This window comes from Physella acuta, unplaced genomic scaffold (genome assembly GCF_028476545.2).
Source record: "Physella acuta isolate Inbredline_101_S28 unplaced genomic scaffold, ASM2847654v3 ptg000017l, whole genome shotgun sequence".
Taxonomy (NCBI): Eukaryota; Metazoa; Mollusca; class Gastropoda; family Physidae; genus Physella; species Physella acuta.
Window position 1 is genome coordinate 4,752,324 of NW_026731537.1, and position 22,287 is coordinate 4,774,610.

Here is a 22,287-nt window from a genome sequence, read left to right on the forward strand (position 1 = left end):
CCCCCCTAAGGTCGGCGCCCGGGGACATATGTCCCCTCCCCCCGCCCCCCCCCCCCCCCCTTGCTACGCTTCTGATGGCCAGTAAGGTTGGATACAGATAGATACAGAACAACTGAGTGTAGCGCACGGACAAGCCGATAAACAATTATACAGAGGAGTTCAGTCAGACCCGGATACCACTCCACCCGTTATACAAAGAACACATGAATCTAGCCTTCACACCACCTACTCCTACAATGAAAGCCCACGCACAACCCCTTCTTACAATGGTAGCTTGCGTAATATGCATACATCCTCGTATTCAATATTAGCCAGCGTACTAAACTAGAATAATCTACTACTACACAACAGCCCCGTACATTTAATTTTTTAATAACAAAAGGAGGATTAGATTTAGACAGGATGGGGTTTGAAGGTGGAAAGAGAAGATAACTAGCATACACCACTTCAACAGCAGGAAGTGATTCCCGTGTTTGCCACTACCAAACATTCTCAAAACCACCCTCATCTTTCAGCTTATCAAAACCCCGCTGATAACGCGGCGTTAGAAAACCAATGACAGCTCCGATTATCACCATGTTTCCCCTCTTGTATCGATATCGCGACAAGGACCCTGGTTATCGGGCAAAGACACCCTTGCGTGTCGCCCCGCTGGACAAGTGGGCAGTATCGATCCAAACTGAATTGTTTCGTGTGGTCAGCATTTTAAAGTCTAACGCTTCAATCACGTGATGACAGAACGGCAATGGCCAGAAATGCAAATTTCGCGGAAAAATCAATATCGGCAGCGAGCCGGCTGACAGCCACTGAAAGCAACAACATTTACAAAAACTTTTTTCTGTTCATTTTTTAAGTGATTCAAACTCTATCATGGAGTTAAGAAACATACTTCAGTTTCAGTAGCATTTAAATTTCGAAAGTCTATTAATATCCAAATAGAATGTTAACAGAAAGATAGCTCAAAAGGTTTTAACCTGTATGTTACTGAGTTACTCAAAGTTACGGCATGGTAGGATTATTAAACATTAAGTACAATGTTCAATCAAAGTAAAATAGTTCAATGCAAGTTTGGCTTTACTTTACATATAAATATAAATGCCTATAAAAGATAAGAATAAACTCAATAGTAGCCCACTGGGCTCATGAATAATACATTGAATTGCATCAATGTATGGTCCATTTTGCAGTTAAAAAAATAAATGTATGGGCCTGTTCTGATGAAAATCTGACATGTATGAAAAGGAAAATGCAATGGAATCATAGTAATGCAGTTCTAATGCATATGTAAAAGGCTAAAATATAATAAAAAATGTTTGTTCTTTAGAGACTTTTTAAATGATAGTGGTTAGGTAGACAGTCTGGTGGGATAAGCTTTTTATTTCAACAAAATATATTGTACACATTAAATACTTTTTAGCATGTGCTACACATCCATAACTGTCACTTTAACAATGATACAGACATCATATGAATGCCATACTGGGTTGTCCTGTCTATGTGGGACTAAACTTATATATGCTGTCAACTATTGTAATGTAGGCAGATCCCTGAGTCTTGATCTCATACACATATCTATAATTCTCATACTTGGTTGTCATATGTTAATTCTCAGCTTTTTTATATATCTTCATTTCAGCTAGCTTTTAAAACTAAATAGCTTATTTTCTTAGTTAAACTCATAGAAAGGGAATACTTGGCATAGGCCTCTTTAGCAACCTCATCAGTAAGCTTGGAAACTTTCTGTGCTAAATAATGACCAAAAATTCATCCCAGGTTTCTAGATCTGTTATGCATAGTCTTAAGGTAAAATGTATAGATGCTTTCTATTTGAAACAGGTTCTATTTAGACAAAACAGAATGATTCAAGGCTGTAAAGTAGAAATAAATACTAGGCATACTCTTATAACTTACCAGTTGGTGCTTCCACTTTATTTGGGGAGCCATTTCTACTTTTGCCGTTTTGTGTCACTGGCAAGGAACTTTCAGTAACTGTATCCAAACGTTTATCCTCATTTTTATCCCCAAAACAACCGCACACTAATAAAAGAACACATATCCATGTTTGAAAATTGGCAGATTTTGTAGCTGCTTGCAAGAAAAACTTCATATCACATATCATTCAACAGGGAAATGGTATGATAAGCAGACAAGTAGCTGTCCTGTATCAAAGGAAAAGAAAAAAAAGAATAAAATGTTAGGCCTTTAGTCTCTATAAGTGTAATATGGTTTTATAGGCTTAGAGACTACATACTACATACTAGCTACACATACAAATCTATGTTTGGCTAATTAGATATAGATCTAGATTTATATTATATAGGCCTATAGATCTCGCTTTTACAATTATCTAGAAGCTATCAACTTGGCTTTTGGATGCAAATTCAATTATATTACTTAGATCTAGGCCTGATAATAAAACCTAGAGAATATAGATAGGCCTACTATTCTAGATCTAGATTTCTAGACATTGAGTATTGAGTAGACTACTACTACTAGGCTGTAACTAGGGTAACCTAGATCTATCTGTTTCTAAATCTATAAAGCAGAAAGATCTAGTCTAGAGTCAGTAGAGAATCTATCCAGATTCTCATCTATTGATCTATTGTTGATTAAACTGTTTAATGTTTACTGTAAAAGTAGTGTAGTAGGGCCTAGAGCCTAGATCTAGATTGGAGTATAATCATAAATCATGACCTAGGTCCTAGATCTAGAAGAACTTAATTATTATAATTAAGACTAATAGTTTAGTGTTTAGAATTTAGATCTAGATCTAATCTAGACTCGTCTTAGGTCTTAGCTTAGACTATGACTTAGTGACGTTAGTTTAGTTATTAGTACTGTAGTTTAGTCCTTAGTAAGTAGATCTAGAATCTAGAGTATTCTAGAGTCTTTATTACTTTATTTAGATCTAGACTCCTTCTAGTTACTAGATCTAGATCTAGATCTAGATCTAGATCTAGATCTAGATCTAGATCTAGTACTAGATTTCTATTTACTAGACCTAGTCTTAGACTTTGAACTAAACTTCTAGATTCTTAGACTAGAAAGAAGACTCTAGATCTAGATCTAGCTAGAGATCTAGGATCTAGATTAGATCTGGTGTAGTGTGTAGACTCTAATTATTCTAATATCACTAAAATGCAGATCTAATTTAAATATTAAATGAATGGCTCACTTTAGTTTAGTTAGGCTAGAGAAATTAACAGCTTCCCGTCTTGGTAATAAACACAGTTGTGGTTCATGCTTTCCGTCTTCGCTGGAGTTGCCGCTGTTTTTCTATTGTTTTTTTTTTTTTAATTTCCGCAATAAGTTTCCAATGGATGCAGAATGACTTGAGAAATACGAAAACACTTCGAAAAGTTTATGTTCGCTTGGAAAAAATAAAAATTAATTTAAAACAGATATCCCATTATAAATTAATAATTTAAATTTAGGTTTTGTAACTATTTAACTCAGTCAAATAACAAACGTACACGTAAGAGAGAGAGATAGAGCTGTGTAGAATGCAGAATACCGGAACACTGTTTGCTTCCTAATAATTTCGATTCCAATTGGCTCGTAGCTGTCACATGCTCAAAAATGGCTGCCCCCAGGCCTGGTGAGTTGGCGAAGAAGTAAACATTAGATTTTAATTGTTGTTTTCTCTTAATTCAATTAATGATTCTTACTTACAGATAAATAAAATATAATATAGAACTAAACTATTTCTGATTGAGAGGTAAGAAGGATTGAATTACTCTACTCACTACTGGTTGATTATTTCGGTCTAATCGAGTTGAGACAGTGACTCACTCGACTTGGAACAGTGATCTTCAGAAGCAGCGACACTCACTGACTCAGGATTCTGATTCAGTCAGTGAGATTCTCAGATTGAGATTTTTATCGTCAATAGAATCATTGATTGGATGATTATAGATCTAGATCTAGATACCGGTGTCAGATAATACTTTAATAGACTAGGAAGCGACTAGGCCTACTCGGAAAAAGATTTTTCTCCCCAACGTCTCCACTTAGTCCGCAAAAGACAGTTCTGCACATGCACAATGACCTATGGCTAGGGTTAGGGATAGGATTAGGGCAAGGATTAGGGATAGGGTTGGGGATAGGGATAGGATTAGGGTTAAGGTTCTGCGGTTGTAGGCCTAAAACACACGCATGCGCAGTACCATTGAAAACATTGCCACGATGGTAAGTCATAGTTTCTCTCCATTGCGCACGCAAATCTTTTTCCGGCTAGCATCGGCCAATAGACTAATAGAGTAAATAGACTCTTCCATAAAATAGGTGTGTTCAAGTGTGTTGGTTTGTTAGGCCTAAAATAAAATCTCGACTAATTTTAATATTTTTAAAAATTTTTATGGTTAGATCTAGAAATTACTAGATCTAGGGTTAGGCGTATGCCCGGCGGTTAGGGTTAGGGACAGGGCTAGCATTGACATTAGCCAGCAATGTGTGACTTGTGTATTTAGTTAACTTTCAGTAGCCTAACTAACACTATTTTTTAAAGAAGAGTCCATTATCGGACACCTGTATGTATTAAAAATTCTCCTGAGAATTTTTATATCGGTGTCTGATAATGGAATCTTCTTTAAAAAAGGGGTGTTAGGTTACCCTGTCCCTAACCCCAACCCTGGTCCTACCATATGCCGTACACCTAACCCTAATTTCTAACCATAAAATTAGTCAAGATTACAATACTATTAACAACCCAACACGCCTGTTTAATGGAAAAGTCAATTATCGGACACCGTTATCTATATTCATCAAAATTCTCCGCAGAGCTAGATCTAGCTAGATGTAGTATATTTAAGAATTCATGATCTAGAAAAGAATCTAGATCTACTCTCACTACTCTAGACTTAGATACTAGACTAGATGTCAAATACTTAGATCTAGATCTAGAATCTATACTTAATTATTTTAATACTTAATACTATACTAAGTTAATACTAGATCTAGATTAGATTCCTACTACCTACACCACTGTACTACTACCTACACTACTCTACCTACTACTTAAGTCTCTAAACTAAAGACAGAGTAAAGTTAATTAAAGCTAGAAGCTAGAGTTAAGCAGATACAGTCTTGCCTACTGTCACACTTTCACTCGTTCAATATACCGCCGCACCAACATTCATTCGCACCAATTTGCCTTATCAGACATACATCATAACAGTATACTAATATTACTATTTTTTACTGAAATGGTATGTACTGGGCAAGGGAAGATAACTTGGTAATCTTTCATTTTATTGTAAGACAGTTAAATTGGGCAAAGTTATTATTTTTGATATGAGATTAAGATATTAGTTTACATATTTTCACCTAACAATTATTGTTTTGACATTAATTAGTTACTGTACATATGTTATTTTCACCTTTACAGGTGGTCAAGTTGATGGGTGGAATGACCCACCTATGTTAAACTTTGTCTCTGCTAACACTTCACCTGCACCTCGACAGCAACGCACACTTTTGAACAAAAGAGTTGGCTTCCCTCTCTCTACAGCCAGTGAAGGACCACAACCAAATGCAATAGTTCCACAGTCCCCAGACTCAGCAGGTGAGTTTTTGTAACCAAAGTTGTTTATTTTTTATCAGGATCACAATTATAGTCTGTTTTCAACAGACAAAACTGATCTTTTTTAAACAGATAGGTGTAGATTTATTTATCCGTTAACTTGAAGTTTAGCTTTTTAATCTGTAATTGATTGACCTATAGCAGTGAGAAACCCCACACATTTACAGGTTACTTTTCTTTTTTCTATGTTGTAGGAATGTTGCTCAGCCCAAAAAGTGGACCACCAAAGCTTCCACCTGTACAAATCCTCCCACCCAGTGCATCAACATCAGTGAACCCACCCGTCCCTCTGCTAGTTACACTGAGCCCCCCCATAGATCACAGCTCCCTGCCGCCATCATTTGTTTCTGCTATACGAGATCCACAATGGTTAGAGACACTTCCAGAACTCTTGGAGAGGCTGGAGCTAGACTCAACAGATTCTCTGAGAAAATACACCAAGAAAATCTTGCATGAAATGGTGGATCAATGCAAAGACAGTATACAGGTGAATTATTTCTTTTAATATAAATTTGTCCACTGAATATTGGTTCATATTGTGTAAATAAAAGCCATTTTGGAAGATTTTAAAAGTTTAACAACCCCTTTTGTGTACCCTTTAATGATATTTTTAATTACTAATGTAAGCTATAATTAAAACAGTTGTTTTTTTTTAAATTTATGTCAGGGTCGTTCCAGGGAGGATGTCCAAACTAGGCTTGGTATATTAGATGACCAGTGGAGAGAAGATAAGCTTTCTGAGGGTGCAAAGATCAAGTTAGGCTGTCTGGCTTGTGGTATAACAATATTACCAATTTTTTGTTGTCATCAGCTGATTTGTTAAGCCAATGTAGGTTATTTATTATTGATATTTTTTAAAGTAAACTTGGCTCTTTTTACCCACAGCACTTAAAAACATGGATCTTAAACAAGCAGATAATCTTCATTTAGCCTTAATGGTTGATCACATATCTGAGGTATTGTAGTGTTACTTTCTTTTTTTTTTTTTAATTGATTGATGTTAAAGTTTAATACTTGAAATGGAGCACATTGTGTCAATAAACATATTCTTTCAATCATCTCTTAGAGTTCCCACTGATTATTTTCAAAAGTTTATAACTTAAGAAAAGTTCCAGAGTTAGTTTGCTTACATAACTTCACTGTTTGTTGATAGTGTTATCTAGGCTCCAGATGGATTTGTTTTAATTTTGTACTGTTAACCTTGTAAACTAAGAAGATCTAAGTTAATTTCCATTAAACCTGTATAAATTATGTTAATTATTAAATATGTAATTGTTTGTGTAGTATAAAGTAGTATACAGGTTGGTCATTTTTAAATAAATTTTGTAGGTCAGTCAATGGATGGTTGGAGTCAAACGTCTTATCAATGAACTAAAATTGTCAGCATCATCCCCTACCACCAACAACACCAAGAAACTATTGTTTACATCACAAGACAGTAGTGACGACTCCTCATCTGTGGACGTTCCCAAAGCTGACTCCTTCGATGTCTGCTTAGACACAGTGCAGTTCACAAATTTAAAACCTGTTTTAATGCCTGAGGCTCTTGTTTCCTCAACAGCCATCCATGACAGTGTAGAAGGGAATGTAGCCGCTACAGATAGTGTAGAAGGGAATGTAGCCGCTAGAGATAGTGTAGAAGGGAATGTGGATGCCAGTGATAATGTAGAAGGGAATGTGGATGGTAGTTTAGAAAAGACTGAACAACAAAAAATGACACACAAGGAACCAGATATTGATGACAAGGATGTAAAACACAAACAAGAAGAAAATAGATGATGAAACACTCTCATATCAGATTTTAGTAATAAATTTATTTAAGGCCACTTATAACTGAAAACTGCTCTGTTATGTCACACAATATTTTTCTTCTGTACATTGGGTAAGATTTTATAAATTTAAGTGAATATGCAAATGGTGCAAGTCTCATTAATGTTGTGTACAATTATTTCTTACTAACCATTGAAGTATACAGAAAGTAGCATTGTTTTCCACCTCATGGTTGTTTATTAAGTTAGTAACAGATTAATATTCTTTGAGTTTGTCTTGATATATTAGTGTGACACTTTTATTATCTTCTGTTTTTTTACTCCATCCATGAGGTAGAAGTCAGGGTTTTTATTTCCTATTTATGAAAATATTAGGGTATGTTAGTTTGGGTTTTTTAACTGATTTTTAAATTATTAAAATGTGAAATTTTTTCCTAAATACAATCTGAGTTGACATATTTAGCAATTTTCAATAGCATGAAATGTAGTACTGCCTGTCATATAACTTGTAGATGTTTAATGTATATTTATTTATATACTTTGATTTTGTAAACAGTTACTAACATTTTTCCCTTTATTAATCTTTTCTGCATTTAATTTTTGTATGATGATGCCAATTTGTATTTTGAATTATTTTTGTAAACAATGTATGTTTTAAATTCATTTACTTAGTAGATACATCATTCAACTAGTAGCATTTAAACTGTATTTCTTAAAAATGGGATGAAGCATAATTAAAATATAACTTTTATCAATTACAAAAATATTTTGTAAAACTATTTCATCCTCTTATTCTATTTAATATTAAAACATGTACTCTAAATTTTGGAAACAATTTTAAACTGTTCAGCAACTTAGCAAATCATTTTCTCTTTTAGTGCTGTGATTATGACATTGATTTCTGTAAATACTGGTCTGCCTTTGGTGCTAAATTATGTGTATATCATTACTTCCATCTAAGCTTGTTACGATCACTCATTTATTGTTTTGTGTATATAATGATTATAGTTTTATATTAATTTAATTAACATGAAGTGATTTTTCTGTTTAAATGATAAATAAGGAAGTTACAATATTGTTGAAATAATTAAAAAAATTTTAACCTTTAGATGTAAGCCTATTGGAATTACATATTATTGATAATGTATAGATATAAATATATATACACACATATATATACACACATATGTAATACACAGTGTTCCCTCTCAGTTTATGATGGAAAGCTATTTTGCGAATTTTCCGATTATGAATGAAAAAAGTGAGACTTAAAGATATGCGAGAAATATTGTGGCCCTTATGTGTTGCAGCATTACAAAGGGATTAGTCATTCTGCAGTCAGTATATAAACAAGTGAAGCTGGCATAAATAACCATGTTCGTAACTTGAACTAACAGATAAAGTGGTATCTTTAGAAGAGCGGTAACACTTCTGGACATTCATTCAATCTCCATTGTCAGTGTTACTGTATAGCGACTCATCATTTTCTTACTAGCTTTGGCACATTTAGGTAGAAATAGAAGTTAAGTAAATGATACATGTACCGTTGTGAATGTTATCATTGTTAATGGGATAGGGTTATGCATAAGGATTTTGTTTAGATTTATAAATGCTGAAAATAAGTTCTAACAAATGATGTATAACACTAAAATATGTGTTGCGACCCTACCATAAAATTCATTTACTCTGCATGGCCTCAAGTTGATCACACATGATTCATGAGGGAACACTGTATATGTGTGTATGTTAGCACATATAACAACATAATATAATTTTAAGGTAATTAAATTAAAATTGAAATTGGATTTTCAAAAAAAAATTGTTTAAAATCAATATTCAGATATTTAATTTCTTTTTCATTCTTCTATTAACTACTTGAGTGCAGCAATTGTTTGAATTCACATCATTGTTTAATTAAATAAGGCCTGCACATTATCTACCATTTATTAAAGAATATTTCATTTATACTTTTTATATTAGACACAAATTTATATGAGGGTTTACTGTAATTAACTCCTCATGTAGCAACTTTAAAATTATTTTGCTGGTAAGGTTTAGCTGAGAAGGGGTACATATCACCCCCTTTATTTTGTTATTATGCTATACTGGGACTTCATGTAGAGTTCAGGAGTTGTTAAAAATAAAATCTCTTTATTTGCAGTTCAAAATGTGTTTTATATTTTTGTTCAGAATCTTGAATCAGGAAGGAATCAATTTTTTTTAAAATAATGTGCATTTAAAGTCTTAATCAGAGAAAATTTAGTCAATTGGGTACAAAACATGGTATAATATGATTTACTGTTGTTTTTGTGTAGAGTTATTTTTTTTACTTGATGAAGCCATTCAGCTAATGTCTTATTTAGAGCAGGAAGATCTCCAGAAAATTCCACAGATACATAATTCTGAGATTTAAATATATGTTAAATGTGCTAAAACAAAAAACAGTCATATGCACCAATAGTTCTATCGTTTAAAAACAAATTGCTCCATTCATAAATGAATGAGGTCTCATTTGCTGATAAATAGGCATATAAATAACATGACAAGTAATAAATGAAACAATTCAATTTTTTAAATTTTTTTTTGCAATTTTAATATCTAAAGAAATAGTTACAACAATGTAGTAAAAAACAAAATGTAATTTTATCAGTAAGTTAAAAATATTAATATAAATGAAAATATATTTCAAACAACTTAAATTTTTTGCCATTTAAAATCTTTGATGTAAAATAATGGTGAAAATCATATATGGTACATTGTGCTGGAGTATAAATAAAAAAATTATTTAAAAATCTGGTTGCACAAAAATTCTTTTCTGTCTTCAAGTAACTCTTAAAATCTTACAAAATTTTTTTTTTTATTAGAAAAAAAATCTAATTAAACATTGTTCTATACAGAATTAAAATGTAATACTAATTTCTAATGTTAGACCCCTTTCTAATTTGATGGTCTGTATTACAGGTAGAGTTCACATGTAATGTTTATGTATCTTTGCTTACAAAGGGATTGTATGATTGTCACTATGCCCAGCTATGTTTACTTTCTCTGACTAGTCAGGTACCCTTTATAGAATGAGTTGATCCAGGCACTATTTACTACTGGTGCCTGGGTAATGAACTAGAGATTTTCAGGTGAGTCATTATATTTTGTTCAACGCCAAACCATTGGCATCTAATTCTTACATAAAAATTATAGACATGAACATCAAATTTTGTACATGTAAAATATGTCATATAAAAAAAATAATAAGTATTACACAATTTTTAAAAATGTTAATGTTTGGAATTTTTAATTTAAGTTATGAATTAAATTAGTCATTAAAATTTTCCAAAAATATAGCTTCATTAAAAAAAATGTGAAACATCCAAAATTTAGAAATTGCCCTCTTAAATAAATGTACACCCATCATGTCTTAAAAAAATTGGCAGAAAAAACATACATTGTTATGTTCTAACAGAATTTTTCTACATTAAGAATGAAAAAGTAGCCTACAAAACTACTACAAGATGATTACAGGTAACTATAAAGTAAAAACAAAATCCTTTGTTTTCTTCAAGCTATCTATTGCCACCAATCTGGGTGATAAAAATAAACTAATGCTCAGATTAGCCATCCCCAAGTTCTGTTTTACATGTTAAATTTCTGAGCTTTCCATGCTGCTTTCATCTCTTTCTTGGCACCCTTCATTTCTTTTTTCATCTTCTTCATCTGCATCTTCATCATCAGTTTGGTCATCCAGTGGTACATGTGTGGAGGAATGTCTTGATCTGGATTGGCCTGTTCTGATGTGTCACTTGGAGTTTTCCCATCCCACTGATACAAGGCTTCTTTCATCCAGTGATGGAGGCCTGGGTTCATCTGAAACAAGAAGATAAAACAAAATTAATTAGGTTTCAAACACTGTTACAATTTATAAAGTTTATTAAATTTTTTTTAAAAGTTCCTGTAAATGATATTTATTTTCACAACAAAAACCCTTTTTTTTTACTACTGTTTTGTTGAAAAAAGTTTTATATATAGCCTACCAAAAGTTCAAAATTTATATAAATATATGGATATTAAACTAAAGTGTATTGATGACACATATTTACAAAAGTTTCTGAAGTCAAAAGGAGGTAGGCTTCTTACCTTTTTGTGGTGAAAAGGTTTTCTGCAGTCTTTTTCACAGGTTTCCGCTGTGTCAGATTTCTTCTCACTTTCATTTGCTGCTGAATCAAAAGTGACATTTTTACTCTGCTTGCCATTTTCCTCTAAACGGAGACGCTTGAAGGATTTTTCTACTTCTTTCTCTGCATTATGAAATAAAGTGAACTGTTAAGTCATGATTATACTAAATTAAATGTATTCAAATCAAATTTTAAAAAATGTCAAACCTATTTCAAGTTTAAAAATAAAATAAAACCATATTGTTATACATTTATTTTAAAATGTATTTATTTTAAAGTTTGTAATTTCAACTACTGTGTTAGTTGACGAAGGTATTGACTACTACTCCTAAGGGCTTTGATCAGGGTACTAGTACCAACAAATAAGCTTTAATACACCCTGGCCTTATAAGTAATCAACAGTATTTTTATATCGTAACATAATTTTTGTACCTGCTGGTTTTGTAGCTGAGGCGTCATCCTCGCTGCTACTGTCCTTGCTTTGTTCACTCAGCCATTTCTTTTGGAAGGCGGCAAACCATTTCTGATACTGGCTGGCTGTGTCTGTCTGTCCAAAAATCCGTGGATTTGCGTAGCGATGATACATGTAGCATTTTACCCAATGGCGGAAATCCCAGGGAACAGTAGCCTGAAAAATATTTAAATACTTATATAATTAAATTTGCTTTGGAAAATGTTAGCTATTACAAGACAATTGTATTATAGAAATATACAGCACTAAAAAGACGGCTTTTAACTACAATGACACATACCCTTAACTCTGCCATCCCTTCAATCTCCATCTGTCTCCCTTCCAGCACACCTCTTCTGGAGTGCCATTTGACTAGGAATTTTTGCATCCACTTCTCATAATCATTTGGTACAGTGATCTCCCCTTGCACAATGTCTTTCTCAGTATCCTCACTCTCACTAGAGGAGGCTCCTGGAGCCTGAGACAGTTTGTTCTCCAGGCGCCACTGCCTGATAAATGCCCTCGCCCAAGCTCTGTATTTCAATGGCACTGAACCCTGTAATATCATTCAATAAATGATTACATTCTGGCAAATTTCAGCACATATTTAAATATCTACAAGACACTTTCAAGTTTTTCATAAGCCTGATCCTAACAAAAAATTATAACCTTAAATGTTCATAGCTTTTCTACAACAGATGTAATGGGAACAAAAAAATAAAATTACAGTCTAATGTTTTTTAAATATAGCAAAGACATTTGCAAAAGTTCTTGAATTGATATTTTAATGTTAAGCACTCACATTAAGTGTGTTCATCTTGCAAGCTTTCTTCCATGCCTTTTTCCCAAACTTTTTGCACATCTTGTCATAGCCAGGGACATGTGGAAAGTTTTCATGGTGAAACTTTGGGGCCTCTTTCTGGCTGAAGTGCCTTGCCAAATACCATCTCACCCACTTGCGGAATTCTTTGGGAACAGAGGCCTAAGAGTAAAAAAAAAATAGTTGACATTTGATGAGCAATTTTTATAGCACAGTACATTTGTTTTTGCAGCCTACCCAAAAGATACATTTTTTGTAAATATTTTTCTCTTTGTAATATATAAATTAATAGAATTTAAGTCTAAATATTTATTTGCTAAGTATATCTGCCTTAGAATAATCCCATGATAATATTACTACATGATTTCAAGAAATTCTACAACAAATAGATTCAACCCAGTATAGATCATACCTTGAGCTGTTTAGCATCCTCTGAAGACTCGGCTTCACTGTCACTGTTGTCTGAAGCACTTTCACTACTTTTCTTGTACTGGCCCCATCTCTTGTGCCACTTGGGCAAAAGTTGATCCAGCCACTTAGCATATGCCTCAGGGACACTAGCCGATGCCATGGTCAATCTCTCCTCATCACTTTCACTGCTTGTTGTGGTGGCGTTTGTCAGATGTGTCACACGCCAGTCTCTGATGTAATTCTTTGCCCAGCGACGATGCAAAATTGGGATGGAATCCTAAAATAAATATTACACATAATAACAAATTATAAAAAAAAACTAACAAAGAAAAAATGAAAAAATATCACAAAGGCTATGATTTTAAGATCAATAAAAATATTTGAAAAATCTTACCCTCAAATTTGCTTTCCATTTTTTTTCTCCTTTTCTTTCTTCTTTGCGATGGGGATAAAATCCTTCATGGACATTTCCAAACATGAAAGCCTGGTGAGGTCCAGCAAATGGCCCATGACCAAAGAAAGGTCCCTGTCCACCAAAAGGTCCATGACCTCCACGCCCAGTAAAAGAACAATGTCCACCACGTCCACCAAAAGGTCCATGACCTCCAAAAGGTCCATGAGCTCCAAAAGGTCCATGACCACCATGTCCACCAAAATGACCATGCCCTCCACATCCAAAAGGTCCATGTCCTCCAAATGGTCCATGTCCTCCAAATGGTCCATGCCCTCCAAAAGGACCATGACCATGCATTCCACCATGATGACCATGATGCCTCCTCTTCTTGCCACCATTCATCTCTTGACAGAAATCTTCCCTGTCACAAGGAGGAAATGGTGGAACATTCACATTCTCAAATGGGATTTCACATCCCCCATTAGGGAACATAAATGGCCATTCATCTTCTCTTTCATGGTTTGCTCTTCTAGGCTGATCTTCACTTGTGGCTTCCGCATCAGTTTCTGAAACCTTCTCTTTGTCGCCTTCAACTGAAAATTATAGAAATCTTAATCATAAAACTCACACAAAAATTAAAATTTACATTAGCAGTAATTGTAATAATTTATATTAGCAGTAATATAATCTGATTACATTTAAATCTTAATTAGTTTTCACATAAATAAAAAGCTGAAACTTAACAAATTGTGGTAATTAAACAGAGAAAGAAATGTACCTAAAATATAAACCTTGAGTGGAGAGCCTGCTGTATGTGATAGGGCTTCCAGCAATTCTTCATCAGTTGACATGACAATGTCATCCCCATCAGCATCTGATAAAAACCATTTCATTTGTATTAACTAGAAAACCAAAGTAATATTACCGTAGCTTTAAAATAAATGTACAAATAAGTGACGAACACAATAAAAATATAATGAAAACAAAATTAAAAATAAGTTCATTTTTTAATTTTTTAGGGTAGATTATTCAGTGTATGAAAATTCTAAATGCATTTTAAGAGTAGTTTCCCATAGATCTATACTGTTTTATTGTGGCCTTGGCCTAAAAGGTAATTTGTTAAACTATGTACTTACCTTTCCACATTAGATTAAAATATTTGGCCTTTAAATCAGGGAAACTTTGGCTGATTTTTACAGTGGCTTGTTTAAAAATGCCTCTACCGTTTGCGTCTGGCAAAGAAATAGGGATTCTTCGTGCTTCAGTAGATCCCCCTCTTGGCAGGAAGGCTTTCAAAGTTACTTCCATGGTCAATCGTCGATGTTGATTCTTTCTTAACCTATTTTATTAATATTAATGTATTAAAGTTCTTTATTACTAACTTTTATTATGTTGATGTAACAACATGTTATTAAAACGTGAAGATGATTGCTGTGCGATGTCTAAAAGTAAAATGTTTATTAGACTATTAATTAGAAGAAAGGAATCTAGATCTAGATCTGATCTATTCTAGATAGAGTCTAGACTTCTAGATCTAGAGTCTAGAGTAGAGGGCCTAGATCTAGATCTAGTAAAATCTAGTAGAATATAGTTAGATCTAGATCTAATGTTAGAGTCTAGATTTAGATTTTAGATCTTATCTAGATCTAGATTATTCTATAATACTTTAACTTACGTATAAAATTGTATGGCAAAGTAGATCTAAATCAACAACAGTTTCTTGCTCTTGTGTAGTCTTGTCGATGTCGCTTTATCTTTGCTGAGTAGTCTGCTGCGTCGTTTGAGCTGCGTAGCTCCCAGCGAAGCTTATATACCCAGCAGACCTGCGTTGTCGGCTGACGCAAGTGTCGCATGACTCATCAAAGTTGAAGTCACGAGGCTAGCTGCGTGGCTGAATTTTTCCACTGAACCAGTTTTGTCGGGGGGCTGTCTCAAAACAATGAAATTTGTTACAAAAATGTCACAATACTTTTTGTAGTGATTGGTGGGTTTTTAAATGATTTAAATTGCAACTACATTATAATATATATCATATTTATAATAACTTTTTTGACTAAGGTAAAACGGATTTTGTTTCTTCTTATTGCAGCCAGATCTTCTTGCTATTATTTAAGTAGTGTTTTTTTTTATAACGTTATTGAATCGCCACCTAAAACTACTACTACTAGATCTAGATCTAGATCTATCTACTTACTTTACTTATTTTACTACAGCACTAGATCTAGATCTAGATAGACCTTTCAATGTGAGTAGAGACGGTCTCTATAGAGTAGAGCTACCAAAAAAAAAAAACATTAGAGGCGTGTTGGGGTGGAAAACATTTAAATGTTAATGTTTTAAATGTGCACGATCATGTTTTAACTGTGCATGATCACTTACATTTACGCATATGTAGGAGTGTTTTGTAATTTATGAAACTGAGAAAAAAAATATTCTTGCTACGGCCCCTGAATCTAATGAGATGTAAGGTCACTGCTGCGGAGCCTTCAAGGTTATGCGCATGCGTTGTGAACATTGTTACTGCAAACTACGCAGTAAGGACGCATGAGTCATGCTGCAAACGATCAAAACACACTGCTGCGCAGGCGCGGGTGTTTATTTATAGAAACACGTAATACTTTCTTTTGAACTCTACAAGTCTCTCGAACGTTCATCACAAATTGAGGTTAAAAAGTAAAGAATACAATATTATATATATATATATATATATATATATATATATATATATATATATATATATATATATATATATATATATATATATATATATATATATATATATATATATATATATATATATATATATATATATATATATATATATATGTATATGTATATGTGTATATATATATATATATATATATATATATATATATATATATATATATATATATATATATATATATATGTATATGTATATGTGTATATATATATATATATATATATATATATATATATATATATATATATATATATATATATATATATATATATATATATATATATATATATATATATATATATATATATATATATATATATATATATATATATATATATATATATATATATATATATATATATATATATATATATATATATATATATTGTACATATATGTGTGTGTATGCTTATGTGTGTGACAATTATGTGTTTGTGAGTTAAAAAAAAAAAGAAATGCAGGTATGCAACTCAATTTAGAATCTAGAAACCTGTGAAAATCAAACACATAAATACAATAATATATCATTTAATTTTACTCTACAATTACAGGGTTGGGGTGATTATTATATTTACCCTCTTTGATAATAGTGTTAGAGAATATAGAGGTGCGTGTTTTATTTTTATATCAGTCACTGCAGGTTCTCATTACCCCCTACTTGGATCGATCTAGTCTTGTTAATTATTTCCAGAGTTGCATTAATTGCTCAAACATTCGGCCTTCTCTTAAGATAATCGTAGACTATATATTATATATACGTGGTTATAATTTATATATCTTATAATGTAAGGACAGTTTAATTAACCGTTAAAAAACCCTCAAATTCGTTAGGCCCTACATCTGCTTATCTTGTTTGCTAAAACATCTGCTATAAAGCAGGCCCCGAAAACATAAAATTTCTTAATAGTAGGCCTAAACGTTTTATTTACACAATTTTAGAAAATAGTTCTGATGGGAAATTTATTAGATCTAGATTCTGGATCTAGAATCTATATATTTTAAGAACTGATACACTTAACCGGAAAGTCCCTAATTTCCAAAATTACACATCGTCGTCGTGAACTCTTGTTCCCAAAATAATGTCTGATTTACAATGTACACGTAATTTCTAATTGAGGACTATGTGTGGTAAAACCCTTTTTTCGACAATGATTTGTACACAGCAAAGTTGGGGAGGGATAGGAGGAGAAGGAAATGACTACTTGAAATGTCGATTTCACCGAATCATTCGTTACAAGCAAAATAGAAGACCGACATAAAATTGGCCAGGATTTTTTAAAGAAATATATTAAAACAATAAATGTTTCCCTAATATTATTAAGATTATTTTTCTGGGATATTTGAATCAATGTATTATAAGCTTTATGCAGCTTGCATGTTAATTTAAAATAATACCTAGTTAACTTATTGAATTTTGTAGAATAGATCTTTAAACACTTACAACCAAACTGGCATACTAATTGCGTAAGGCAACTATTTTTAGAAAATGACACTGTTTATTTATTAATGTCACGTGACATGATTCAGCGCTTCGCATCCATTGATGGAACCGTCGAGATTCAGCTACGCAGGTGTATATAAAATCGCAGTTCGTTTACAGACGAAACAGACAACACTAGCTCAATCATCAAGGAGATCTACACTAAACTTAGCTAAACCAAGTGCAGCCGTTGACCATCATTTCAATAATCCCACGGTAAACTTTGTCATTAGTTACATCTAGACTAGACAGTAGACTAGACACATATATTACTATTAGAAAAAAGGCTAATATTTAAATTCAACTTAAGTTTTAAGGCCTAAACTTATTTTTAAATTTTAGCATTTTAAAATAAAAATAGTTTAAAATAGGCCTAGGCCTAGAATTTAATTTTAATATTTTTTTAATAATGCCCTCATTACCCTCAAATAAGACAAATATATATTATATTATTATTATAGTAGGCCTATAGATCTAGTATTATACAAGATTCTAATTAATCTAATACTACTATTTTCTAGATCTAGATTTAGTTACTAGGCCTAACAGTAGACTATACTATAGTTAACTATAATAGTCTATACTATAGTTTAACTCTAGATCTACTAGACTAGATCTAGAGATCTAGATCTAGAATCTAGGTCTAGATTCCAGTATTATTAGTTACCAATAGTTAGTTAGATCTTCTGGTCTTCTTACTTCTAGAATCTAGATCTAGAATCTAGATCTATTTTATTTAGATCTATTATTTAAGTGCTAATCTTTAGGGCGTCTAAACTATTAATACTAATAGACTAATAGTTTAATAACTAATAACTAGATCTAAACTTTAATAAACACTGTAGATTCTAGATCTGTGCACAGTAGTACAGTAAACACTATCTAGATCTAGATCTATTATTATACTCAATGCTATTATTATAATACACTCTACAATTACAGACTCAACAGTACTCAAGACTAAATTTATCTATTTAATCAGGCTAACTGATTTAATTGTTTTGTATTAGGCTAATTGTAGGCCTATACATAAAATTGTTATGAATTTGTTTTGTTTTTTTCAAAATACAGAAATGTCGCTGACAGTTAAAGTATTTTTTGAGAAAACCAATGGACCAGCTGAGATCCGCAGGTTTCCTGTGGATGTGTCAGCAGGAACTGACTTTTTCAACACCACTAAAGAGAAGATAAGACAGCTGTACTCATCACTATCCCATGGCAATTTTCTGCTCTTTTGGCAAGGTAACTTAGTTTCAATCTTGAATATACTTTGTTATAGAACTATACTCGGTATAGTTTTATAAAAATGCCCTTACACTAGGGCCTATACTTTATTAAGGATATAATTTATTTGCCTATTGTATAAGTATTCTTGATTCAAGTTTTTGTTTACTCCAAGGAATATGTTCATTAAAATAATTATCAAAATATCTATTTTTAGATCCTGACGGAGATAGAATTGCGTTCTCAACTACTGAAGAAATGAAGGATGCAATGTCTTATGCCACTGATGGAGTTCTACGAGTCTACATCCAAGGTTGGCTAATCTATATTGACACTTGCAGTTCAATGAATAAACACAATTTTAGTGGTAACTATTTTGAATTAATAAAAAGACAAATACTGAACCCCCATTTTTTATTTCAGAGTCTCAAGGAACAGATTCAGCTTCTGCTAGTACCCAGCCTAAAAAGCCACAGGAGCAGCCAAAACAGGCACCCCAGGCGGAAAAACCATTTGAGGGACAACAGCCAGGCGCCAGCCATGGACCAAGGCCATCACAAAGTGGAGGTCCAGAAGGGCCAGTCCATGTTGGTGTCACTTGTGATGGGTGTGAGGGACCGGTCATTGGGATTCGCTTCAAATGTTGCGTGTGTCCTGACTATGATTTGTGCCAGACTTGTGAAGGCAATGGCAAGCACACAGAGCATGACATGTTCAGGATCACCACACCTCGTGTGAGCCCAATGGTAGGTGGAGATTTTTTTTTTTTTATTTAACTTTTAATTCAATTGTTTTTTAAATTAATAATTTTCTAACTATTTTTTGTTTGTATGATGTAAATTGTTCTAAAAGTTTTCCTGCTACATGATGTGAATTGCACTATTTTCAGAGTTTTCTGCCACCTCACATTGGCCGTTATTTCCAACGTTGTATGAGGAACATGACCCCAGGGGCAGCACCTGGACCAATGCCTGGGTTTCCACCAGCACCAAATGGAGGGGCCGCAGCAGATGACAAAAAAGAAGAGAAGGATAAACCATCCTATGATGAATACCTGAATGGTGTTGGAGCCAACATTGCAGCTTTTCTGGACCCTTTTGGTGAGTGTATGTTCAGCTTTAGTCCAAAATGTTAACATGTTTTTAATTTTAGCTGAACAACTAACAGTTTAATGATACACCAATAATATTAAGTACACATTTTTAAAAATAAACATTGTGCCTTTTATATAAGAATGAGACAAGTCTACCAAATTAGAAACTTCTGTGGCGCCGGCTACTGCCCCAACCAACAGCTGACCAATTTGATTTTATATAGATATACTATACAACACATTTATAAATAGAATGGCAAACAAAATATACAACTAATTTAACTAGCAGTGAATTAAAGAATTGGAGTTTTCATTGGAGAATATGTAATTGCAGGCATTGATGTGACCTATGACATTCACCATGGCAACCAGCAGTTCCAGCGTGGAGGGTGCCATCGTGGCTGGTCTAGAGGGGGCAGATGCCCTGCCTGGGAAGGGATGAGCCGCAGGTCTCAGCAAGATACCCCAGCACCTGGACCAAAGGAGCCTGAGCAAAAAGAGATGGAGACTGATGCAGCTGAACCCGCTGGCAAGCAAGAACCTAAAAAGGTAAAAAAAAAAAAATTTCATAGCTTTTGTTTTATTTTTTTTACATAGCTTTTTAAGTATTTGTTTGTTGATAAGGAAAGAAGTTTAAAGATGTCATGTTTATGTGAAGATGTATAAGGTAAACAAGAAACATAATGTTTCCTCAGGCTGAAAGTGAGCACTCTGGAGATGAATGGACCTTCCTTGCCCCAGATGACATCAGAGAGAAAACAACTGGACCAACCTTCACCGTGGCTGGCTCTGCACCAATCCCCATGCCCCCACCCCCTCAACGTGAGCCTGACAGGGTGCCTGAAGTTGTTCCATCAGCTCCAGAGCCCACTTCAACCTCCCAGCCAGCCAGAGCCATTTACCCTAGTAAGTATAAACATTTGATTTAATTGGTTTCTCTTCTGAATAAAAACTGAACAGAGAAGTCTCAATGTTAGTTGCTCCTAGCAGTAGTTTTATATTGTTTCCCTTGTGACCTACTTAGGTCGAGTCATTTTTATTTTGACATTGTATAATTCCTTATATGGAATGATGGTGTAACACCTGGGGTTTTTCCATTGACTATTAAGGTGTTTGAGACATAGAAAATTTCCATTAAAATCTGATTGAATGATTCTGATCAGATGATTATCCCAACCAATGGCGACATGAGTTGAGGATAACCTCCCCTGTCACAGAAGTCTTTAATTGCCCTGCAAACTCGCAACACGAGGCAGTTTTTCTTGACCTAAAAGTCTACGAGGCCGTTTTACCTTAGTCAGGCAGCCGTCCATTTTGTCCGGCTATAGACTCTGACCATTTGAACGTGAGAGTACTTAAGACCTGTGTGTGCCTTGCTTTCTTCAGTTGATTTAGTCTTCTAGTTTAATATTACTTGTCGCTAAGTAAGTCTTGAAGCTGCAGCAGTGTTGTGTGGCCTGTAGCTGTTCTTTAGACAGTGTAGAAATCTGTGATAGTGTTTTTTCCTACATTGTGTAAGTTGGGTTTTTGATATTTTATACATTAAATATTTTATCTAGTTCATCTTGGTGTTTTGCCACATCTGAGTTCGCTGATTAAATGGTCGTATGTAGATTGGATGAGTGTTAATTACAATAGTATCACTAGCTCCCCTAGACATTAATTTCGAGCCCTAGTGGTCGTTGTGTTAAGTGTTCATCCACTTAGGCCGTAAGGCATTTGCATATGACCCCGAAAAAAGAATCCGGGGACGTTCTCCTTCTATTTGGCTGATAGAAAGGTTAACGTTACAAAGTGGGAGCTCGCCGAGATCTAATCTGTCGTTCCAGTTGTTGGTTATATCAGTTGAATACTAAGTTTAGTCTGGTCTAGTTGTTTTTTTTATCCAGTGTAGCGCCGTGGTCTTACAACGCGCGCTCAGGCTAGGGTATCTAGGTCAAATAAGCAGACGTGTCACGTCCTACATTTAGAGGTCAAGTACACGGCCCAACTCACCGTGCTAAGTTAGTGAACCTAGGCTTGTTGTGATTTGAAAGTTAGTGTTATGGAGTCGTTTTTGGCTAATCCTACTGTTGAAGATGTAGAAAAGTTGAGTAGAAAAGTTTTGGTTAGTGTTGTTAAGGAATTGAAATTGGATTATTCTGTTACGCAGAAGTCAGAGGTGTTGAGAGATAAA

General features: G+C 33.7%; 4 protein-coding genes across 13 annotated transcripts in view; 2 read left to right on the top strand and 2 right to left on the bottom strand.

The window, feature by feature from the left end:
- Positions 1-2,153, bottom strand: part of LOC131938545 (stromal interaction molecule 1) — a 66,618-nt gene extending 64,465 nt beyond the window's left edge. For all 6 annotated transcript variants that reach the window (XM_059296672.1, XM_059296646.1, XM_059296662.1 and 3 more), the window contains exon 1: positions 1,912-2,153. In XM_059296672.1, coding sequence (XP_059152655.1) covers positions 1,912-2,119 — 208 coding nt within the window. In that variant the 5' untranslated portion in view covers positions 2,120-2,153. The remainder of the gene's footprint in view (positions 1-1,911) is intronic.
- The window catches only part of LOC131938609 (sequestosome-1), an 80,624-nt gene that overhangs the window by 51,417 nt on the left and 6,920 nt on the right, over positions 1-22,287 (top strand). The window contains exons 2-8 of one of the 2 annotated variants that reach the window (XM_059296722.1): positions 17,938-18,010; positions 18,866-19,036; positions 19,236-19,331; positions 19,442-19,764; positions 19,908-20,118; positions 20,446-20,660; positions 20,807-21,017. In XM_059296722.1, coding sequence (XP_059152705.1) covers positions 18,868-19,036; positions 19,236-19,331; positions 19,442-19,764; positions 19,908-20,118; positions 20,446-20,660; positions 20,807-21,017 — 1,225 coding nt within the window. In that variant the 5' untranslated portion in view covers positions 17,938-18,010; positions 18,866-18,867. Of the gene's footprint in view, positions 1-17,838; positions 18,011-18,865; positions 19,037-19,235; positions 19,332-19,441; positions 19,765-19,907; positions 20,119-20,445; positions 20,661-20,806; positions 21,018-22,287 lie in introns of those variants that run through there. The other variant, XM_059296713.1, reaches the window with a different exon arrangement.
- Positions 3,508-8,015, top strand: LOC131938624 (steroid receptor RNA activator 1-like). Its single transcript, XM_059296733.1, has 6 exons — positions 3,508-3,598; positions 5,387-5,563; positions 5,776-6,068; positions 6,249-6,357; positions 6,467-6,537; positions 6,911-8,015. Exons 1-6 carry the CDS (start codon positions 3,580-3,582, stop codon positions 7,358-7,360), a joined length of 1,119 nt encoding a protein of 372 aa, XP_059152716.1. The 5' UTR covers positions 3,508-3,579; the 3' UTR covers positions 7,361-8,015.
- On the bottom strand, positions 9,933-15,434 carry LOC131938581 (uncharacterized). 4 transcript variants are annotated; one of them, XM_059296708.1, is made up of 12 exons: positions 15,268-15,433; positions 14,729-14,931; positions 14,371-14,466; positions 13,934-14,185; positions 13,872-13,897; positions 13,593-13,838; positions 13,200-13,475; positions 12,770-12,949; positions 12,269-12,523; positions 11,949-12,144; positions 11,479-11,639; positions 9,933-11,208 (listed from the first exon to the last, which is right to left on the bottom strand). In XM_059296708.1, the coding sequence occupies exons 2-12, from the start codon at positions 14,898-14,900 to the stop codon at positions 10,978-10,980; spliced, it is 2,091 nt and encodes a 696-aa protein (XP_059152691.1). In that variant the 5' UTR covers positions 14,901-14,931; positions 15,268-15,433; the 3' UTR covers positions 9,933-10,977. The 4 variants fall into 4 exon arrangements, with proteins under 4 accessions (XP_059152691.1, XP_059152683.1, XP_059152675.1 ...); XM_059296700.1 differs by having other exon boundaries at positions 13,593-13,897; positions 15,268-15,434; XM_059296692.1 differs by having other exon boundaries at positions 13,872-14,185.

Coding starts and splice junctions, on each gene's coding strand:
- LOC131938624 (XM_059296733.1), top strand. Junction 6,069..6,248: donor AATGCAAAGACAGTATACAG/GTGAATTATTTC, acceptor AATTTATGTCAG/GGTCGTTCCAGGGAGGATGT. Junction 6,538..6,910: donor TGGTTGATCACATATCTGAG/GTATTGTAGTGT, acceptor TAAATTTTGTAG/GTCAGTCAATGGATGGTTGG.
- LOC131938581 (XM_059296683.1), bottom strand. CDS start 14,900: ATGGAAGTAACTTTGAAAGCCTTCCTGCCAAGAGGGGGATCTACTGAA. Junction 13,476..13,592: donor AATGGAAAGCAAATTTGAGG/GTAAGATTTTTC, acceptor TATTTATTTTAG/GATTCCATCCCAATTTTGCA. Junction 11,209..11,478: donor AACCTTTTCACCACAAAAAG/GTAAGAAGCCTA, acceptor TTCTTGTTTCAG/ATGAACCCAGGCCTCCATCA.